A 23565-nucleotide genomic window follows, 5' to 3' on the forward strand; every position below is an offset into this window, starting at 1 on the left:
TCCCAATTAACTGTCAGATCCTCACTTTTCTATTGCTTTGGGTATGATGTGTTAAGTTCCCAATATCACTTCATTGCTTCTTAAAGACTTTTCTTTTGCAAGCTGTGCAATTTCATTTTTCAGTGGATATAAACTGTACTGCTCAGTGATTTAGACAAAGATGTCAATAGAGAAATGCTAACATTCAGCAGGTTGAGATGTCTGAGTCAAGAATGATTCCTAAATAGTCAGTTTACTCATGAATAATTTGATGTTATGACAACTTTCACTTCCTGATATGAGCTGAATTGTGTCCTCCTCCCTCAAATTCTTATGGTGGTGGTGGTTTAGTCACTAAGTAGGGTCGACTCTTGTGACCCCATAGACTGCAGCCCATCAGGATAATCATGGGATTATCCCGGCAAGGATACTGGAGTGGGTTGCCATTTCCTCCCCCAGGGCACCTTCCCTACCCAGGGATCGAACCCCCATCTCCTGCGCTGCAGGCCACCTCCTACATTGCAGGTGGATTCTTTACCTCTGAGCCACCTGGGAAGCCCCTGTGCTTAAGTACTAACCCTTAATACCTCAGAATGTGACTGTACGCGGAGACAGGGTCTTCAGTTATAATGAGATCATTATGATGGGCCCTAATTCAGTAGACTGCCTTATAAGGAATTTGGGCACAGGGAATTTCTGGCAGTCCAGTGGTTAGGACCCTACCTCTTCACTGCGGGGGCCTGGGTTCAATCCCTGGTAGGGGAAGAGAGATTTCACAAAGCATGCAGCATGGCCAAAAAATTAAACAAAAAAAGAAATTTGGACACAGATGTGTACAGAAGACAGACAATATAAAGTCACAGGGAGATGTCCATCTACAAGCCAAGGAGAGAGGCCTAGAACAACCCTTCTCTTACACCGGAGGGAACCTATCCTGCTTTGATCTCAGACTTCTAAATTTCCAAAACTGTAAGAAAACAAATTTCTGTTGTTTAAATCACCCATTATGTGGTACTGTCATGGCAGTCCCAGCAAACTAATACACTTCAAACTCACACTATCTCCTAACTGTGGAAACTTGGATCATGAAAGGGTATAAGTAGGCTATGGAATCATACAGCAAGCCACCTGGGGAAAGTGAGATCAGGAAAATGTTCCAGAGAAGTGACAGCTAAATGGAATGTTTAGTAATAGATGTTCACCCAACAGTGGGGTAACAGGTTCCAGGTAGAAAGGACTGGAGATGAAAGACTAACTTCTCAGGTTGCTAGACGTAAACTATTACATTTAGAATGGATGTATCCATTGACTGTCTTAATGTATCCATGGACTGTCACTCACCAGGCTCCTCTGTCCATGGAATTCTCCAGGCAAGAATCCTGGAGTAGGTAGCCATTGCCTTCTCCAGGGGCTCTTCCTGACCCAGGGATCAAACCCAGGTCTCCCACATTGCAGGCAGATGCTTTACTGTCTAAGCCACCAGGGAAGCCCCAATGTATAGCATGGGAAACTATATTCAATATTCTGTTATTAACCATGACAGAAAAGAACATAAAAAGTAAGAATGTACATGTGCATGCTAAGTCACTTCAGTCGTGTCCGACTCTTTGTGACTCTATGGACTATAGCCTGCCAAGCTCCTCTGTCTGTGGGATTTTCCAGGCAAGAATACTGAAGTGGGTTGCTATGCCCTCCTCCAGGGGAATCTTCCCAACCCAGGGACTGAACCCAAGTCTCTTTTTTGTCTTCTGCATTGGCAGGCAGGTTCTTTACAACTGGTGTCACCTGGGAAGCCCTAAGAATGTACATATGTATTTCACAGTCACTTTGCAGTACTGCAGAGATTGACACAACATTGTAAATCAACTATTGTTCAGTCGCTAAGCCATGTCCAACTCTGCGACCCCACAGATTGCAGTATGTCAGGCTTCCCTGTCCTTCGCTATACCCTGAAGTTTGCTCAAACTCATGTCCATTGAGTCAGTGATGCCATTCAACCACTGCATCCTCTATTGCCCCCTTCTCCTCTTGCCCTCAATCTTTCCCAGCATCAGGGTCTTTTCCAATGAGTCAGCTCTTCACATCAGGTGGTCAAAATTTTGGAGCTTCAGTCTCAGCACTCGTCCTTCCAATGAATATTCAGGGTTGATTTCCTTTAGGATTGACTGGTTTGGATCTCCTTCCAGTCCAAGGGACTCTCAAGTCTCTAGCACCACAGTTTGAAAGCATCAATTCTTCTGTGCTCAGCCTTCTTTATGGTCCAACTCTCATATCCATACATGACTACTGGGAAAACCATAGCTTTGACTACACTATTAATAAAATAAAAAAAGACTAACTTGCAACATGCCTTCCTCCAACCACTTTTTATCCTACTAATCCAGTTTCCCCACTGCTCTAGTGCTGCTATTTCTTCTTTTTTTTTTTTTTTTTTTGATAGATTAAAAAGTGGATATATTTAGAGAGAAACACACTCCACAGAGCATGGGCCATCTCAGAAGGCAAGAGCAGCTGTGCTGTATTTCTAAGATACAAATCATGCCATGTTATTCCTGCTCAAAACTCTTCCATAGCTTCCTGCTGCATTCAGGATTAAAGAACCTAAGATCTTAACCCAGTCTCCTAGGCTTCCCAGCATCAGGTCCCTATCTTATTCCAGCATTGTCCCATGCCATTCCATACCCCCACTACCCCCACCTCGTTTCCAGTTTGTCACAGAAGACTTCTTTAGGTTTTTCCAACAGCTTCTTCCAGTTACAAAGTTTTCCCCCAAAGCTATCCAATTTGCCTGGAACACTATTACCACTCTCACCTCTTTTAACAAATTATTTCCTACTCATCCTTCAGATCTTAGCCAATTAAATCAGTAGGCTTCTTGCTCTGTGCTTTTTCACAGCACTTCTACCAACTGTAATTAAACTAATTATGCAATTACTTAGTCTGTTTCAAGTAAGCTGCAGGGACCTGTGTCTTAGTTATAGCTATATCCCCAGGGCCTAGCATTTGTGTCTAACCCATATAAGGACTCCATTAATATCTTCTGAATGAAGAGCAATGGTTCAACTAGCAAACTAAAATGAGTTTTATGTGCTTGGAGTTTAGAGGGTTTTTCCAAAAACCCTCCTAAAATCTTAGTTGTCTCTGGTGGGACCATAAATTATATAAGATAGAAACTTAGGTACAATGACAAGTTTTGGTGCTGACTCTGCCTCCTTCAGGTAGCCTATGCACATTGACTATAGTGTCTGAGAGAAAAAGCCTCTGTCCTGATTCTCCAAGCTGGAACTCCCAAACTTCAGAATGTAAGTTTTTTTGGCTCTTCATATTCATAAATCAAGGCACTAACTAGGAGGAGGGGCAGAGTGTGGGAACTCAAGACCCATGCCCAGCAGGACCAAGAAACCACAGGACTCTGATATCAGTCCATAAGTGACCAATTTTTGTTATTCTCACAAAGACTACTCTGGGGCGGCATGCAGTGCTAATAGATGCCACTAGATGGCGATACTCCACTAATGTATCTAACTTATGAAAGTGGAAATGGAATTCAGCTACATGCTTGTTTCTCCAGAACCGAGAAAACAAGGGGGTTTGGGCTCAGGGCAGGTCACACCCAGCATCCCAAAGAGAAACAATTTCCATACCAAGTCTGACCAGACAAATAAGACAACCAAGTAGCATGGATGGATACTCCAAGGGCTTTATTAACTCCTCCTTTCTGGGGACCGCAGGACCTTACAGCCGGAGAGATGAACAGGAAGCCAGGAAACTGTGATCTCAATATGGGTCATTGAAGGGGTACAGAGGGTGCCCTGCATCTCTTGGGACCCTCTTCCCATCCACCTGGAGAGACAGACAGATGACTCCATTAGCAGGAGGTGACATTCCCGCACCCTGCCCGTCCCCCTAGTTAGACATTCCAGGACATCTTTTCCCAAGAATCTTCCTGAACAGCCTCACCTGTGTACAGCACTGACAGATGTCAGTGACAGGGACCTAGCCTCAGAGAATGCCACAGTACCAACAACATTCCAGCACCAAACCCACAGCCTGGTACGTGGCTGACTCTATCCCTAAGAGTTTACAGTCTCAGCTGGGATAAGGAACTATTTATTTCCCTTTCTAACAAGGTTGAGAATGCCCCATTTATACTGAGAAATTGTTACGTGTCAGGAACTGGGATCATTTTACACATAGGAAGCTAAAGCTTAGACAAGTTAAATCACTTGCTCTAGGTTACAAGGTATTGAGAGTCAGGACTGGAACTCACAGGCTAAATGCCTTATCCCTGAACCAGATTACTTCTGGGAGCTCAATAAAGAAAAAACAGCCCACTGTGTCCAGGACAGCAATCCTACCAACAATACCATCCTGCCAAGCCTCTAATCAGCAACATGAAGGCCAGAATGCTGCCCCGAATCTCACATTCCCTGATTCTGGGGGGTGATACACACTCACCGTAAGCATGGGCACAATCAATCGCAAATTTTTATTCAGGGCATCCAGCTGCTTCATCTCCTCTGGGCTAAAGGTGAAGTCAAACACCTGGGAATGGAAGGTGGGGGTCAGGAAAGCCAGTTTTGTGAGTGGAAGTTGGGGTTCCAGACCACTGCCTTCTTAGCCAGAGTCAGGGTCAGACTGTGTCCCAGTGGGCTAAAGAAGACAGGACAGACACATCAAGTACCTGGATGTTCTCAAGGATACGGGAAGGCGTGACACTCTTGGGGATGCAGCTCACTTTCCGCTGGACCTGCCACCTAAGTGGGGGATGGAAGTAAACGAAACAGTCAGTACTCATGAGCATTTTGTCCTCCATGCAGGCTTCTCTGAGCTCCTAGAGCCCCCGAGCCCCACTGGAAGAAGGAACGAGCCTCAGAATGGCCTCTCCCGAGATAACACGGCAAGATTCTCAGTCTCATTCAGGCACTGGGAACCCCTCAACCCTTGCCTCCCAGCCCAGGAGCCCTCTCCCTAACCTGATTGTCTTTCCCTAAGACTGCTCTTACCGGAGCAAGATCTGAGCTGGAGACCGACCATGCTTTTCAGCCAATGCCAGGACCACTGGCTCCTTAAGCAGGACAGGCTCCTCAGGATCACGCCATGCACGATCAGAGGAGCCCAGAGGGCTATAAGCAGTCACCTCCAGGCCTCGTGCTTGGCAGTGGGCAATCAGCTCATTCTGAGCCAGGTATGGGTGGCATTCCACCTAAGCCAAGAAACAACCTATCAGCACGGGGTGGCCGCAGCTGGCTTGCTGGCCCCACCCGGACATGCACGTTCTGACCAACCCTGAATTGCTGACCCCCCACTTCCCCTCACTCTGCTTTTCTCACTCTCTAGACAGTTTTCCAATGTCTATTTCATTCTTTTCCCACACTTCGGAGGATTTCTGCACCAACACTTCTGACAACTTTCTAGCTATTTCCTGAAGTAAACTCATCATCTGCTCACTCATGTTCATTTACACACACGCACGCACACACACACATACATGCACACCATCCCCAAACCAACTGATCTGCTTTGCTGTGCTCACCTGCAGGACAGCTGGGCGCACAGAGGCCATGCTGAGCACATCGTCAATCTGCCGACTGTTGAAGTTGGACAGACCCAGAGCCCGCACCAGCCCCTTAGCCACCAGTGCCTCCAGAGCCCTCCAGGTCTCCTTGTAGTGGGTGGAGTCATAGCGTATAGTCCCATCAGCATTCTTAGGGAAGAGGCTGTCTCCCCGCCTGAGTGAAAGACAGCCCCCCAGGTGTGGGCACACATGCCAGGCTCCTGTCTATCTGCCGTCCAGCCATTCTACATCCCATAATCGAAGCCCAGAAAGGGTAAAGGGCCAAGAATGAGAAACAAGCATGGTTTTTCACCTTTCCAGGTCATGAGCCAAGTGTTAACTCCACATGGAATGCCCATCCCCCCTTCTCTTCTTCCTAGACACAGATTATATCCCCTCCCCTCTGGGAAGTCATCCTTAACTCCTTCTGCCCCGTCTCGGGAAACTGCATTGTAGGCTCCTACAGCCTTCTTCAAGTACAGAGCACGGAGCTATGGTCGTCTCCTCCCATACCCTCTGTGGGAGCTTACTCTACTGCAACCCCAGGGCCGAGCCCAGCAAAAGCTAGAACATTTCCCCAATGTATAAAGGCAGCAGGAGGACTCATCCGTATACACCCTAGGATACATGCCATGTGAAGCGGCACTCCATTTTTCTGTAGCTAGACTGTAGCAGAAAAGACTGAGTACTCCTCTCTTGCTCGGCTCCTATTACTTACAAAAAGTTACTAACATGACTCCCCCAGTCCCTGATTCCTAGATGAAGACCCTGGCAAGGCTCACTCAAAGGCGTAGGGCCAGTGTATCAGGTACAGGTCCAGATACTCCAGCTGCAGGTCAGCTAGTGTCTTCCGGAGGGCAGGCTCCACATCCTCGGGGTGGTGCTTTGTGTTCCACAGCTTGGAAGTCACAAAGAGCTCCTCCCGAGGCACCAACTGGTACAGGGGGCAGAGTCCACAGTGAGAAGAGCCAAGGGCACCCAGTTTTGCCCACCCTCACCTTTGGGAGAAGAATTAGAAGGAAGCTGATGCCAGATCCCTCTAGTCAGCCCTCAGCCCCAGCCTCTGAGTCTTCTCACCCCACCCCTCTGTAGCCCGTCCTCACCTTGCCAGGTCCCACATTCTCCTTCAGGGCTTCCCCGATTTCAGTCTCATTGCCATAGATAGCAGCACAGTCAATGTGGCGGTAGCCTACACTCAGGGCATACTTAATAGCTGCTTTAACCTGCCAGGCAAGAAAAGCGAAAGTTTTAACTCTGTTGGCCTGGACCAGCAACTGCCCTCCTGAGGGTCACTGATGGGGGGAGGGGGCAGGAATTTATCACTGTAGTCATCCACACGGTGGAAGTGAGAAGATAGAAGATGGCGTGGAGACCCCAAACCCTTTTTCCTCCCCGCCACTAACTTCCAAGGTTCCTTCCTATCCAAGTGATCTCAGCAGGGCCCAGCAAAAACTAACAATACGTTCCCTGCTAGATGCTCAGAAGATGCATGGATACATCGATAGGACAGAAAGCAGAAGTATAGTCATGGAGATAGGTTCCAACCCTGAGGAGCTGGTTAGGGAAACATGATACACAGGTAAGTAGTTCCCAGAGCAAGGCCACATGGAGAGAGATCCTTAGGAAGCCAAGTGGGGACTTCCTTGGTGGTCCAGTGGTTAAGAATCCACCTGCCAAAGCAGGGGACATGGGTTCCACCCCTGGTCTAGGAAGGGTCTACATGCCATGAAGCAACTAAGCCTGTGCATTGCAGCTACTGAGCTGCGGAGACTAGAGCCCGTGCTGCACAATAAGAGAAGCCATTGCAATGAGAAGCCCATGCACCGTGACTAGAGAGTAGTCCCCGCTCACTGCACTGCAACTAGAGACAGCCTGTGTGCAGCAAAGACCCAGTGCAGCCCAAAAAATGTAAATAAAAAATCACACATATATATAAATTGAAATTCCATTTTAAATATATATATATACTTAAAGGGGAAGCCATGTAGACCATGGCTCAGACAAGTAGAAGAGGTGAAGGGGGGAGAAGGGAAAACTAAGGAAGGTGGAAAAGTGAAATAGAAGCTGGGCCCAGAGTCTCCCACCAGAAGAGAATAAAGCAGGCACCAAGGAGGATGATGGGTCAGGCAATTTGTTAAAAACCAGATTAGAAACATGGCATCAGGAGCAGATCCAAGGGTGTTAGGCGCCCTGTCACTCAAGATCCCCATTTAGGTGCAGTTGTTACTATCCAGACATGTGCCCTTCTCACCGACCCTACTCCATCCCATTTCCCACCCCTCCATCCCTGACCCCGTCTTGGCCCTGGCTCTGGCCTCCACCCCCGGCCTTCATCTAGCTCCTGGACTTGTCCCAGGCAGTGTCAGTGCCTGCCTACAGCACCAGACTCTAGGCAGCTGTAGAAAGGAAAGCAAAAGGAGAAAAGGCAGACAGAGTTCATTCAACCACGCCACCAATCCCAGCCTAAATCCCAGAAAGAAGAGGCTGTTCTCCCTGCCAGAGTTCCTCCCAAACTTCTATCAACTCTGACTCAGATTCCAAGAACAAGGAACACCCAGGTGGGAGCTGCTCCACCCTAGGTGGGAGCTGAGTCTCTACCTGTGTCCATCCACGAAAGCAGGTTTTCATTCCCAGGCTCCCCTAGGCTGGAAGGTCTATAGCAGGGGTTACTAAACTCCAGCTAGCAGATGCCTTTTGTTTTTTTTCAGCCCTTGAGCTAAGAACAAGTTTTATATTTTTAAATAGTTATATAAGTACATAACCACCTGCATTTTGCAAGTTGTCTGACAAAATCTAAATTATTAACCACCATGTCCTTTAAGAAACAGTTTGCTGACCTTTGGTAAAAACAGTTGACCGAGTTATTCTTTAGTTATTCTTTACGCTGTGTGTATCTGGCTACATATTGTCACCCCGTATCAGGCTGCATATTGTCACCGGTATCAGGCTATATATTGTCACCCTGCTTATTTAACTTATATACAGAGTACATCACACAAAATGCCTGGCTGGATGAAGCACAAGCTGGAATCAAGATTGCCAGGAGAAATATCAATAATGCAGATGACACCACCCTTATGGCAGAAAGTGAAGAGGAACTAAAGAGCCTCTTGATGAAGGTGAAAGAGGAGAGTGAAAAAGTTGGCTTAAAACTCAACATTCAGAAGACTAAGAATCATGGCATCCAGTTTTACCACTTCATGGCAAATAGATGGGGAAACAATGGAAACAGTGACAGACTTTATTTTCTTGGGCTCTAAAATCACTGCAGATGGTGACTGCAGCCATGAAATTAAAAGACGCTTGCTCCTTGGAAGAACAGCTATGACCAACCTAGACAGTATACTAAAAAGCAGAGACATTACTTTGCCAACAAAGGTCCATCTAGTCAGAGCTATGGCTTTTCCAGTAGTCAAGTATGGATGTGAGAGTTGGACCATAAAGAAGGCTGAACACTGAAGAATTGATGCTTTTGAACCGTGGTGTTGGAGAAGACTCTTGAGAGTCTCTTGGACTGCAAGGAGACCAAATTAGTCAATTCTAAAGGAAATCAATCCTGAATATTCATTGGACGGACTGATGCTGAGGCTGAAGTTCAAATAATTTGGCCACCTGATACAAAGAGCCAACTCATTGGAAAAGACCCTGATACTGGAATGGCAGGAGGAGAAGGTGACGACAGAGGATGAAATGGCTGGATGACGTCACCGATTCAATGGACGTGAGTCTGAGCAAGCTCAAGGAGATGGTGAAGGACGGGAAAGCCTGGTGTGCTGCAGTCCAAGGGGTTGCAAAGAGTCGGACAGGACTGAACAACTGAACAACAACCTGCTGTGTATAAGGAACCAAATGTGGAACAGAAAACACGATCACAGTGCAGGGTGATAAATGGCACCTTAGGGGTCAGCCCAGGGTCAGGCACAAAGGAGTCCCACATCTCCATAGCACTCAGTGCAGATCATCAGGGAATGGGCTCCTTCCTATGCTTGAGGCCCTGCTGGGCCCCTTAACCACTGCTCTGGATCAGTTGGGGACGCCAAGAGCTCACTATGGGTCCCTTCTTCCCTTGTTTCCTCCCACCGCCCTCCAGGCTTATCCCTACCAGATGTGAAGTATAGGGGTGGGGGTGATAGTGAAAACACAAGGACCCTTTCCCCAATAGTGCCTTTTCCCTAGAAGAGGGGCAAGAACCCCCTTCTTCTGCCCCCACCCCTCACCTGGCCAGGGTCGCTCTTCCAGGTGCCCAGTCCAATCAGGGGCATCTTCTGCCCAGTGTGTAGGAGGATACAGGAAGCCGCCATTGCCCCTGAAACACAGATGGAAGAGAACGGTGTGAGGGTCAGTGCTGCTGTTAGGGTGACTGGTCAAGGCTCCTGTAAAACATGGGAGGAAAGGGGCACAGAGGTGACAGGAGAACAGACACTGGGTCATGTGTATATGCCTGGGAGCAAAGGCGGCTGAGACGGGGTGCCCAGAACCAACCAAAGCCAGTAGCTCCCAGACAAACACTAACAGGACCACCAGTCTGGCTGCCCTTCCTTTCACCAGGCTAAGGGTCTGGTTAAAGAGCTCTTAAACCTAAAAACAAAGGTGAGGTGGCTACCCAGAAGTACTCAACCTTGACTACATGAGGTCTCAAGCCAGTATAAGATAAGCAAAAGCCTTTATGAGACAAAGGGAGACCAGGTGACAGACAGGCTCAGGATTGAAGGATGAGATGAACGTTCCAGGAGATTGTTAGCATTACAGAGACTGAGTCCCTCTCACAGAGATCTGATCAGCCATGCTACGAGGCCTGAGTGGGCTCTTACAAGGGAAGTATCCTATTTTTTAGATTAAAAAAAAAACAAACACAAAAACAGGCCCAGACAGATAGTTATTTGCCCCAAATCAACAGCTAAGTGACAGAGAGAGCCAACAATTCAAGAAGGAGCTGATAGAAAAGGCAGGAAAAGGCAAGTGAACACAGGCCAATAAAATACATGTGCTATGCCTCATAGCAGACACGTGTACACTGTATTACAGAAAAACAAGTGACTTCTGTAGGGCAAGGACAAGAGAATAATGACATTGTCTTTTTTTTTTTTTTTTTAAATATTTATTTATTCAGCTGCACCGGGTCTTAGTTGCAGCACACAGGATCTTCAATCTTCACTGCAGCATGCGAGATCTTTAGCTGTGGCATGCAGGATCTTTTAGTAGCAGCATAACTCTTTTTTTTTTCCCCCCAGCATAACTCTTATTTGCAGCATGTGGGATCAAGTTTCCTGACCAGGGATTGAACCCAGGCCCTCTGCATTGGGAGTGCAGAGTCTTAGCCACTGGAGCACTAGGGATAGTCCCAACACTGGCTTTTAAGATGAGTTGGATTGTCCCAAGAGTAAAAGGAAGGACTTCCCTGGTGGCACAATGGATGAGAATCCGCCTGCCAATGCAGGGGACACTGGTTCAATCCCTGGTCCGGGAAGATTTCACATGCCCCAGAGTAACTACCGAGCCTGAAATCCAGAGCCCAAATACTTCAACAACTGAAGCTCTGCTGCCTAGAACCTGTGCCCTGCAACAAGGGAAGCCACCGCAATGGGAAGCCCAAGTACTGCAACAAAGAATAGATTCCACTAGCCTAAACTAAAGAAAGCCTGTGCAAAGCAACAAAGACCCAGTGCAGCCAAAAATAAATAAATTTTTTTAAAAAAGAGTAAAAGAGGAGTCTTTCCAGGAAGAGGAACCAGACACAGAACTTCAGTGCAGTGGAAAGCAGTAAATCACATGTATCTAAAAATTTCCAAGTGAACAAAGCATGTGGGTAACTGCAACAACCCCATTTGGAGAGCTATGAAAATCAGAAGTCTCCAGTGGCCCAAGAATACTCATTCAGTCAACAGATGATGAATGGTCTTATGCTAGACACAAGAGACACACATATTCAAATAGTTCTTGCTCTCTTGGAGTTCATGGTCTGGTCAGGAGAGGACAGAGGATGTCACAACACATAAGACGGGACCAAAACCTGCACAAGGGCTACAAGAAAAAAGTGACCTGGCTGGGATGGCTTCTTGGAGGTGACATGTGAGTCGAGCTTTGATGAACAGGATTTATCCAAGAGAAGGGGAAGGAGAAAGAGGGCTCACCCCAAGAATCAATATAGAAACAACCTTTTCCCTTGCTCTCATCAATACTGTAAATATCATTCTCTTGGGGTTGAGTTCATTGCTGGTCAATACCTTTATTATCATAACCTTTGTTTCCAAGTTCAGAAAGGATATCAAGAATATTATGGTAGAGTAGGTAACTGGATAAGTTGCAAGTGTAACTGACACACCAACTCTGTCCTTAACATTTCTGACTCAGGAAGAATTTTTTTAAGGTTATTACTTTATTATTTATTTATTTATTTTTGCCTTGTGGCAAGTGGGATCTTTGTTCTCTGACAAGGGATCAAACCCACACCCCCTGCACCCTCTGCAGTGGAAGTGCAGAGTCTTAAATTAACCACTGGACCACCAGGAAGATTATTATAGTCTAGTGGGCTTCCCAGGAGGCTCAGTGGTAAAGAACTGCCACCTACCAATGCAGGAAACACAACTGCGGGTTTGATCCCTGGGTCGGGAAAATCCCCTGGAGTAGGAAATGGCAAACCATTCCAGTATTCTTGCCTGGAAAATTCCATGGATAGAGGAGCCTGGTGGGCTACAGTCCACGGAGTGGCAGAGTCGGACCTGACTGAGCACGCACGTACACACCCACATACACACAACCTTTTGGAGACCACCCTTTGTGCTAAAATGAAAACAGTTCAATATTGGCAGCAAACCATGGACCACTGAGGGCAATACTCTGTTACCAAACTTCTCAGGGACACAAACTGTCCAGGATCAGGCAAACATGTCTGTACTTCACAGGAGGAACTAGCCTGCCAGCTGCTACCAGGGACTATGGCTGGTTTCCTGGGCTTGATCTTCAACCTGTGACCTCCTGGCCTCTGCCAGATTTCTCAGAACACAAGGGTTGGCTCTGAAATTACACCTGGGCTGAGAGTGTGAACAAAAACCTGGCCTGGGGGGAAAAGGAAGAAGAAACCTGAAGCTTGCCTCTCCCCTTTCTTTTGCTGGTGAAACTGAAAACCAAAAAGGCTAAGGCTTGGGGGGCAGGGATCAGAGGTAGAAACACTAAACACAGATCTTCAAAGAACAAATGCTCCAAAGGACAGATGGAAGGCAGAGGACAGATGTTTTTCTCTATCAGAGGACAGGAAGTCATCCTCTGCCAGGTCCTGACTTCCTTATCTTCTGCCTGTGCATCAGCCTTTCGGCCTAGCCCTGTGTTAAAAGGCTCTGAGCTTGTCAGCATCTGCCTAGCTGGACCTCTAGCAGCATTCAGACACCCCCCATATTATCATGGGAGAGGTTCAAGGTGGAAAAGAAAGAGCAGCTGAGTGTGTAGGGGGCCGGGTGAGGGCAGTATCAGGACTCAGGTTTTATTAATCCCAGATCAGTGGCTAGGTTCCTCCTCTCTGGGGCTTAGTCTTCCCTTCTCAGAAAAGGGCTCTGTAGTTGCTGCCAGGATGCAAGAAACTTGAAAACACAGGAAGAAGAAGCAGTCTTCACATGAGTGTTCCCTGGCTGCATAGGCCTTCCCTCTCTGCCACCTTCCCCCACAAAAAATATTGGTGTCCCTCACGGTTCTGTCCTCAATCCCTTCTCGTTCCCTAGTCAAGCTTCAGTGATGACATTAATCACTAATTCTTCCCACCCCAGTTCTATATATTCACCTCCCTTTGGACATTTCCACCAGTATATCCTACAGGTATGAGACTCAACATGTCCAGAACTAAACTTATCAAACCCAACAACAGAGCACAGAGGAAACAGTTCAAGTTCTGGAGTTGCACAGACCTGGGCTTAAATCTCAGCTCCTCCATTTTGAAGAGATATTATGCCTAAACCCCTCTGCACAGCGCCTGATCATGTTCTTTGTTCTATATACTCTGTTCCCCCAGGACTCAAGGCCCTGCATGACAAGTGTGAAAGCAAACCAGACAACATGTTCACAGTATAGTCCATGGGGATCTTACAAAAGCCGTCTCAAGTATTTCAGTTTGTTTGAGGCATTTCTGAGTATTATAAGATTAGGGTTTTGACAGGTAGTGGGAAGGGGAATATAGTTTCTCCTGAACTTTGAAGACGCCAACATGGAAAGCCACCTTAAATATGAAACAGTGGCCAAGATTTGGTCTATCTGACTGGGTTAAAAATCCTGTAAATACTTGTAAATATTTTTAAAAAGATACTATTTGCTCTAAACTGTAATGTAACACCTAAGACTGCAATACTACTCTCTGGACTTCTTAATGTATGTGAAAAGAATTTTAAAATATATACTCTTTAAATCTTTACCCAACCCATCCATATCCACCTCCAGGGCCACTGCTCCAGCTGTGACCACCCTTCCCAGAACCAGGGATTGCTCTGATCCAGTGAGGCCCCTCTCCCCGACCAAGCAGTCCCCAAATCTGACCATGTGACTCCCAGGCTCTCTTCCAGTAGTTCTCTCCTACCACCCGGGTAAAGTCCAGACTCCTTAGTAATACCCTTTATAACCCGGCTCCCACCTCCCCCATCTCTCCACCTCTTCACTTCAGACAACATATTCCAGACTCTGCAAAAGCAGCCACCATACTTGATCCCAGGCCTCTGCACACTTCCCTTCTGCACAAGTCCCACCCTTGCCTGGCTAACTGCAGCTCACCCTTCAGCTAGCTTTAAATTCCTGGCTCCTCCCATGAACTGATAGCTGTGCATAACACTGCATTTGTGTGCTCATTTTCCCTCAGAAATTTAAGTACTCCTCAAGGTCAGGGCCTGTCATTTGTCTAATCTGGTAGCTGCTACAATGCCTGCTTCCCATTTCCCCTACCCCACACACAGGCAAACAGGGGAGATCTTGACAGCTGGAGGTGCATCTGAGAAAGTCACTGCCTCCATCACCTTCTTCCTTTACTTCTTAGACAACCTGGAAACAACGATCTCTGAAAAATAACAAAGCACTTTACCATCTCCGATTAAGGAAAAAAAAAAAAAAATCCCAGTGATTCCATTAGGTATTGCTCTCGCATTACAGGCAAGAAAACTGAGACTTTGGGGACAGTAACAAGACTCATCAGAACCCTCAAGACTCTTCTAAGGGAGGTCGTGCAGCCCTGAGTATGGACAGGCAGAAGGAAAGAGTTAATTAATAATAACCCCATCCGGTGAAGGTTCAGATTTCAGTTTGAAAGAGCAGTCGGGCAAAACAGAAACATGCCCTGGCTTTCCCAAACCCAAGGCAGGTCCCAAAGCTAGCGAACCCACGCCCCTCTTGCCACGTCAGGCTTTATTAACTTCATAATTAATATAAGCCAGATTTCCTGGAAAAACCATGTCGGTGGGCAAACAAAAAAAGAAGATGGCAACCAAAACTAACTGACAATCGGTGCGTGTAGCTTTTAAGAGCTTTATCTCACTTAACTCTTGCTCCAGTTCTGATGTAGAAACTGATTTTTACCGCTGAGAAAACTGAGGGCCAGAGAAACTGAGGACTTATCCAAGATCATTTAGAGAATAAGAGGAAGTGCAAATCCGAAACAAAGTCTGGCCGCCTCCAGAGCATTTGCTCTTCGCTCGAAACATGGGGGCGTACACATCTGGAGTAAAGGTTCGAGGCCATCTCCACTGCGCCAAAGAAACAGGGCAGCAGAGGAGAGACTCACCTCGGCACAGAGCGTTAACAGGGTAGTGGGGCTTCTCAGCTCAGTCCCGCGCCCTGCTAGCCACCAAGCAAGCCTCAGCTTCCGGGACTGATGGGCAGCAGGAGAAACCCGCCTGCGCTTGGAGGCAGGTACTTAAGCCTGGCGGCGAAGCGGAAGCTCCTCCCAGAGGAGTGGCCGGGGCCGGGCGTTCAGCATCACGCGCGTGGTGGACCCCGCCCCTACCTCCAGAAAGAAGCCGAGGAGTGGAAGCCTGAGCTCGGAGGCTGCACCATCCATTCCGCAGGATGGTGATGAGTGGATTGCCCACGAGCATCCTGCGGAATGTGGGTCCACACAGCGTATCCTGCTGTGGAGCTTGGACACTGCACACCACTGGTTTGGCGAACTCCCGCGTGAAAGGCACGCGCCTAGGGTCACGTAGGCGGCCCCGAGGGCGGGACCAGGCCGCGCCTCTGCCTGGCCCACACTGCACCGCGCGCCGCCTGTAAGGCGGCTCTGGGCGGTCCCTGCTCTTTCTCCTGCGGGAGGGAGAATCCGGCGGCCTCATGGCGGCTTCTTCTGCAGTGGGCTCTTCCGTCGCTCCACCGAATAAAACATAATTCAACTTTTAGACTGTCAATATGTTTTTTATTCATTAGTACATACAGAGCAATGCACAAATCTTAAACATACAACTCTGATTCTTTTCTTTTTCGTTGTAATCACCATCTAGTGCACTTGCAGTCCGTACTCTGCCAGCGCGACTCTTCTCATTTTTTAAGCTTATTTATTTCTAGGCCACACTGTGAGGCATGTGGGAGCTTAGTTAACAAACCAGGGATCCAATTTTGGCTCCCAGCATTGGAAGGTGGATTCGTAACCTTCCAATGTCTCAGGGGAAGTCCCTTCCCCATCATTTGTTTATAGGCCGGATTACTCCCCATTGTCTCTCCAGTAGAAGTGGTGTCAAAAAAAAAAAAAAAAAAAAGAAGTGGTGTCCTGATGAACTATGTCTCCAACATTTCACTTTTTGGGCTCCAAAATCACTGCAGATGGTGATTACAGCCATGAAATTAAAAGACGCTTACTCCCTGGAAGAAAAGTTATGACCAACCTAGACAGCATATTAAAAAGCAGAGACAAAAAATCAATAAATAAACAAATAAAAAACAGAGACATTACTTTGCCAACAAATGTCCGTCTAGTCAAGACTATGGTTTTTCCAGTAGTCATGTATGGATGTGAGAGTTGGACTATAAAGAAGCTGAGCACCAAAGAATTGATGCTTTTGAACTATGGTGTTGGAGGAGACTCTTGAGAGTCCCTTGGACTGCAAGGAGATCCAAGCAGTCCATCTTAAAGGAGATCAGTCCTGGGTGTTCATTGGAAGGACTGATGTTGAAGGTGAAACTCCAATATTTTGGCCACCAGATGCGAAGAGCTGACTCATTTGAAAAGACCCTGATGCTGGGAAAGATTGAAGGCAGGAAGAGAAGGGGACGACAGAGGATTAGATGGTTGGATGGCATCACCAACTCAACGGACATGAGTTTGGGTAAACTCTGGGAGTTGGTGATGGCCAGGGAGGCCTGGTGAGCTGCGGTTCATGGGGCCGCAGAGTTGGACACAACTGAGCGGCTGAACTGAACTCTAAGTCACCTGTGTGTGTGCTAAGTTGCTTCAGTCATGTCTGACTCTTTGAGACATTATGGACTGTAGCCCACCAGGCTTTGCTGCCAGTGGGCAGCAGAATTCCCAGGCAAGAATACTGGAATAGGTTGCTGTGCCCTCCTCCAGGGGATCTTCCCCACCCAAGGATCTAACCAGCATCTCTTAAGTCTCCTGCATTGGTAGGCAGGTTCTTTACCACCAGTGCCATTTGGGAAGCCTCCCTGAAGTTACCTGGTTTCTGCCAATCCTATGCCCTGCCTTCCCTTTGATCCTGCAATTTTCCTATGGCCTTCCAAAAAAATTCTTTTTCTTTGGTTAAATAAAGCCAGTGTTTGCTGCTTACAACTAGAGAACTCTAACAGACACAAGAGAGTAAAAATAGTATCAGAGGCTACAAGGAGAAGAAGTAAATCATAGGTTACTCAAAAAAAGGTGATGGAAAGAGAAAATATCAAATTAGGATTGTTTACTAAACTGTGAATATGTTTTTTCATGTCTTTTCGTGATGATTCAGGTATTGCATAAAATGTAAGAGGAACTGAGATAAGAGGGAAGAGGTCAAGGCATATCCTTTAGGAGAATGATATAGCCATTGAGGATGCAACAAAAACTGGTTAGAAACTATTAGGCCCAAGACTGTGGAAGATTCGACTTCCTGTAGACCTTGAGCCTTATTATACACTCATTATAATACATTAACATACGCTAAAAGCACACCCACAGGTACCATGACAGTTTCAAGACTGACCATAAAAGGCCAGAAAGTGGGTGATGGCCCAATTCCTGGAAATTTCCACCTCCTCCCCCGAAATAGTTGGAATAACCTTCCCACTTGGTAGCCTATGAAATTACCCAGCCATGAAAACTAATCACTCCCATGTTTCAGGACCATCCTCACCTTCTGAGATAGCCTACAATTCTGTCTGTGGAGGGTGTTCTTCCAAAGTCTGTCTTAGGACAGCAGCTCACACTCTCATCATGGAATAGAGACACATTTTAGAAATATTTAGGAGTAGAATTGGCAGCACTAGATGTAATGTGATCCACTAGATGAAGGAGATTAAAAAAAAACATAGAGAACAGACTTGTAGTTGCCAAGGAGAAGAGGGAAAGGGAGAGAGATGGACTGGGAGTTTGGGGTTGGTAGATGCAAACTGTTACATTTAGAATGGATTAAAAAAAAGTTTCTATTATAACACAGGGAACTATATTCAATATTCTATGATAAGCTATAATGGAAAAGAATATAAAAAAGAATGTACATGTGTATAACTGATTCACTTTGCTATACAGCATAGATTGGCACAACATTGCAAATTAATATACTTTTTTTTTGTTTTTTTGGTTTTTTTAAATTTATTTTTTATTATTTTTTTTATTAATATACTTTAATAAAAACAAAAACCCTGGAATGACTCCTGGGTTTCCAGCTTGAATACATATGAGGCTGGTGAGGATGGTGAATGGTTTCCCAAACACACCATGTTTTCTCTCACTTTGGGTCTTTGCATATGCTCTTCCTACCTACAACACACTTTCTTTTAAATATCCCCTACTTCCAAAACATCTTTACTGAGGAAGCCTCCCCTTGATAGCTTACAGCAAACGGCTCGGATTCATGATCTCCGAAGAAGAAGATTCAGCTTCAGGATCAGGGACAAGGCTTGATTACTCAGAGCTTTTGTTTTATTACAGTGAAAAAGGACAGAAAAAGTTTTCTTTTTTGTTTTTTTTTCAGAAAAAGTTTTCGACATAGATATCAGAAGGGCGATGGAGAATGCCCCACTTGCTAGTCTTATCAAGGCCTTATATACTTTTACCAGACCTACTCCAACAACATACATCTTAAATTAATAAGATTAGAACAATAGAAAGGTCTTATCAGACCCACTCCCACAACATAACTCTGAAGATAACAAGATTAGTCAGAAGATTCTTGTTAAGAAGGAGAAACATGTCCTCGAGCAAGACACATTTTTATTATATAATCATTAGTACAGAGCTTGAGGAAAAACATACCATTGAGCCATTAGCTCTAGGCATAAAGAAAAAACATTTTCTGTGATTAAGACAAAAGAATGTGACACAGTTCCTTAAGAGGCTAACACAGGAGGGTAAAGAAAGTCTCCATAAAACCCAGAGAAGAGACTTTTAGAACTCCTCTCTGGATCCTGTCTGGAGTCACAACCGAACCGGAAGATTTTAAGTCTTAGCACTTACTAGTATGTCTGTAGTTAATACCAAAGTCATTAAATTTAAACTTGACCTTCAATAAATAAATAAACTTACTGCAATAATTAAAAAAAAAAAAAAAGACAAAAGAATATAGGAAAAAATGTTTGTCCTTTTCTCTTCCTCAAGAACCCTGTACCCCTTTCTCCTCTTTGAGGGCCCCGGACCCCTTTCTCCTTGAGGGCCCCAGACTCCTTATCAATCTACCTAAGAATTAGTTCTCTCACCCTGATTGACTCAGACTGAGTTATGTGCCCCACTTCTGTGTTTCCAAAGCTTCCTCCACTGACCCATAGATAAGTTAAGACTCTATGTTGCCCTTAGCAGAAAACCTAATTTAAATTGGCTTCAACAATAAGGAAATTTATGGACTCACATAGACAGGTTTCAAGCCTGGTTTGATTTGGCAGCTCCACAATGTCATCAGGATCCCATTTTCTCTCCATTTCTTCTCTCTGCTTTTCAGTCTCACATCTTCATCCTGAAGTTGACCCCCTCATGGTGGCAAATGATTATGACACTTCTACCCTCATATCAGCTACCACATTCTTCAGAGAACTAACTTCTTTTTTTTTTTTCCAGAGAACTAACTTCTGAGAGCTCTCAAATGAGTGAGGGACAATCCTTCCCTAAGACCATCAGAAACAGTCTTTAGCTTCCCATAAACGCAAACTGACTCAGAAGAGGTGGATGAACCTAGAGACTGTTTTACAGAGTGAAGTAAGTCAGGAAGAGAAAGATAAATATCATATATGAATACATATATATGGAATCTAGAAAGATGGTACTGAAGAATTTATTTGCAGGGCAGCAATGGAGAAACAGAAATAGAGAACAGACTTATGGACATGGGGAGAGGGGAGGAGAGGGTGAGATGTAAGGAGAGAGTAACATGGAAACCTACATCACCATGTGTAAAATAGATAGCCAACGGAAATTTGCTGTATATCTCAGGAGACTCAAACAGGGGCTCTATATCAACCTAGAAGGGTGGGATGGTGAGAGAGGCGGGAGGGAGGTTCAAGAGGGAGAGGATATATGTATACCTATGGCTGATTCATGTTGAGGTTTGACAGAAAACAGCAAAATTCTGTAAAGCAATTATCCTTCAATTAAAAATAAGTTAATTAAAAAAAGAAAATCCTTTATGTGAGCTTACTCTCAAAATGCATATTATATGAATGGTGTTAGCAACCTTTTTTCATTTAATATGAATTTAATAAAAATATTACAAGTAAGAAAAAAAGAATGCAATGGCATGAAAGAAAAAGAGCCAAAAAGTGCTAAATAGAAATGCTGGACATAGAATATTATACAACATTGGAAAGGAATTAACTACTTCTACACTCAACAAGAATAAATTTGCCAAACTTACTTTTGAGTGAAATAAAACAGACATGAAAGAGTATATATACTGTATAATTTTATTTTTATAAAGTATAAAACCAGTAAAAACTAATCTATTTTGTTAAAAGTCAGGATAGTGATTACCCTTAGAGATGTAGTGACTGGAAATGGGCAAGAAGGGAAACTTGTGGGGTGATAGTAATTATCTATTTCTTGATTTAATTTAAAAAGAAACATTAAATTTGTGAAAATTTATCAAGTTATACACTTAATCTGTACACTTTCCATATGTTACACTCCAATCAGAAAGTAAGAAAATCCGTTCAAATTAAAAAAAGAAAAACCTATATGTGTAAGGAAAAAGACTGGAAAATACCAGTCTTTTGCAATACCAAAATAATTGCAGCATTGCTTTTGACTTCTGGATGAATAGGTTATTTTGTCTTTCTTCTGTGTTTATCAAGTTTTTGAAACATAGCTCTTGTATTGAATCCAGCTGAATACCTCTCCAGACTCACTTGGACCCACCTGCTTCCTGCCTCTCCACTCAGTGGAGAGCTAGTCATTACAGTGAGCCCATCTCCTGATGCAGTAGTCTGCTTCAGCTTCCCCAAGTGTGCGGGCCAGACTTCTGTACTTTCTTTATCTCACCTGCTGTAGCAGGAGCTGCAGCATCTATGACACTCAGGTCTGACTTAGCCAGATCCATTGAAAATCTCACTCAACACCACTTCCAAAATAAGCTGAATGACTTGCTGTGGATTGAGATCAATCTCCCAAGACTCCCTTGAGGATCCAGGATATAATCTGGAAGTACAAGGGAGTTGATGTTTCATTCAGGGCTTCCCAGGTGGTGTTAGTGGTAAAGAAGCTGACGGCCAATGCAGGAGACGCGAGAGACGTGGTTTTGATCCGGGGTCGGGAAGATCCCCTGGAGGAGGGATGACAACCACTCCTATATTCTTGCCTAGAGAATCCCATGGACAGAAGAGCTTGGCCAGCTACAGTCCACAGGGTCACACAGAGTCAGACATAACTGAAGCGATTAGCACCCACACACAGTATAAGGAAGTTGATTCATGTGAGATAGAAGGGAAGAGTCAGCAGTTTTCTCTTCCTCTTCCTGAGAAATTATTCCTAGACACCATATAGTCATTTTACACAATCTCTCAGTCCTATATAACTAAGCAATTAGCTGTATCTTATAAATCTGTAGCTCTGTAGCACACCACCTTTACTTTTCTTTCTCTTACTTCCTGATTTCCCCTCATTCTTGCCCTGAATATTGTTTATTGAACATCAGAATAAAGTCTTAGCATGTAAATTTTGCCCTGAGCTTTCGTTTTCCAGGGCAACAGGCTAGGATAAAACTATATACCTTTATAATGAGTGGAGAGAAGGAGGGGAAAATGATTAAAAAGACATACCAGAAGTGAGGAATGTTAGGGAAACTAAGACAGGTAAGAACAATTACCATTTTACTAAGCATCTACTATCTGCCATACTCTTTATGTTTCTGCTCTCTAATCTTCACAGCAGAAACTTTTGAATTCAATTGGCATGAAGATCACTGGTGACTTTGTGGAGAGCTGGCTCTGTGGAATGGCTGGTTAATCCTGAACCAGATGGCTTGGATTTAGGGGTGAAGAGGAGATTAAGATGTGGAAAATCAGAGGGCAGACTTCTCAAGAAAATAAAGAAGGGAAGGAAAGTGATGGATTAGTGGCTTGAGAGAAAAGCAGATAGAGGGAGAGTTTTTCTCTATATGGGGAATTTGAATATGAACATGTGCTAAGGGAAGGGTCCAGTGGAAGAAAGTGGAGCTATGAAAAGAGAGAATAATGGGAGGAATCATGCTTTCAGCTAACATTTACTGAGAATTTACTAAGCACTACTATCTTAGTTTGTTTTCTGACTGCTTCAGATACTGCAGACTGGGTGATTTACAAACAGCAGAAATTTATTGCCAACCATTATGGAGGATGGAAGTCCAAGGTCAGGGGCCAGCAGGATCAGGTAAGGGCCCTCTTCTAGATCATAGACTTATTGTATGTCTCACATGGCAGATGGGCAAGGGATCTCTCCAGAGCCTCTTTTATAAGGAATTCCACTCACATGACTTACACACTTCCCAGATACCCCATGGGAATTACCATGTCACCTTGGGTACTAGAATTTCAACATATTAATGGGAGTGGAGAGGCAGAGAGCCAAACATTCAGACTATAGCACCTAGTCTTTTTCTAGGTGCAAAGAGGGACATAAAAATGGATCAGACTTGTCATCTGGCTTTAAGGTTCACAGTTCAGAGGGGCTAAAGTAAAAGAGGTGGAAAGCAGACCCCAAGACGGGTGCACAGAGGCAGTGTCATGGGATGCAGGCGAGACAAGGCTCAAACAGATGAAGAGTTGGAAAGTAAGAGGGGTCTCCTAGGAATGAGGAGGGTGTGCCCCACTCTGGACTACTAGGTGGGAGTAACAATTTCTCAGCCCTGCTTCACCAAGCATTTCAGCATTTGGCAAAAGTGTCTATAATAGAATCTGAGAGGAATGTGGTCAGGTCAGAGGGATGAGGAAATGGCCTCTTTCCAGGTTTCTGAGTCTATACCAGTGGTTTGTTTGCTGGCAGTTCCTGCTTACTTTGGAATGGATTATCTGAGAATTCAAGAACAAAGTTCAAGTTCACCAAGGAGCCTTATGCAAATCAAGGTAATAAAAAGGCCACTCCAGAAACATAGCCAGGAGAAGCAGAGGCCTAAGTACCTTATCTAGATGAAAGGAACCTGAGACAAGACCATGAAAGGGGTTCATACCCTCTGGCTTGCTCCTCAGCTGGGCCTCTCAAACTCTTGGATCTGAACCCCTTGTATGTCAGAATTCCTGGAAGGAGAGGGAGACCTTAAATCTAGTCTCACCTTCAGGTGCTCATGGCTGACTGCTTTTTCATTCAGCAGTCATTCAACTAACACTTATTGAGCCCCTACCATGTGCTAGATATTCTGCTAGGTTGCTGGGGATACCATAAATAAGACCTTGTCTTCTTGAGCTGACCC

General features: G+C 45.2%; 1 protein-coding gene and 1 pseudogene across 2 annotated transcripts; one reads left to right on the forward strand and one right to left on the reverse strand.

The window, feature by feature from the left end:
• Nucleotides 1-3654: 3654 nt before the first annotated feature.
• Nucleotides 3655-15699, reverse strand: AKR1A1 (aldo-keto reductase family 1 member A1). Of its 2 annotated transcripts, none has more exons than XM_043461490.1 (9): nucleotides 15507-15699; nucleotides 9754-9842; nucleotides 6640-6759; nucleotides 6319-6470; nucleotides 5516-5711; nucleotides 4986-5185; nucleotides 4664-4736; nucleotides 4438-4524; nucleotides 3655-3822 (listed from the first exon to the last, which is right to left on the reverse strand). In XM_043461490.1, exons 1-9 carry the CDS (start codon nucleotides 15595-15597, stop codon nucleotides 3757-3759), a joined length of 1074 nt encoding a protein of 357 aa, XP_043317425.1. In that variant the 5' UTR covers nucleotides 15598-15699; the 3' UTR covers nucleotides 3655-3756. The 2 variants fall into 2 exon arrangements, with proteins under 2 accessions (XP_043317425.1, XP_043317426.1); XM_043461491.1 differs by lacking the exon at nucleotides 15507-15699 and adding an exon at nucleotides 15285-15441.
• A 3311-nt stretch (nucleotides 15700-19010) lies between these two features.
• Nucleotides 19011-19123, forward strand: LOC122437539 (annotated as a pseudogene).
• The last annotated feature ends 4442 nt before the right edge of the window (nucleotides 19124-23565 follow it).

Source organism: Cervus canadensis, chromosome 2, assembly GCF_019320065.1.
Source record: "Cervus canadensis isolate Bull #8, Minnesota chromosome 2, ASM1932006v1, whole genome shotgun sequence".
In the NCBI taxonomy this organism is placed as follows: domain Eukaryota; kingdom Metazoa; phylum Chordata; class Mammalia; order Artiodactyla; family Cervidae; genus Cervus; species Cervus canadensis.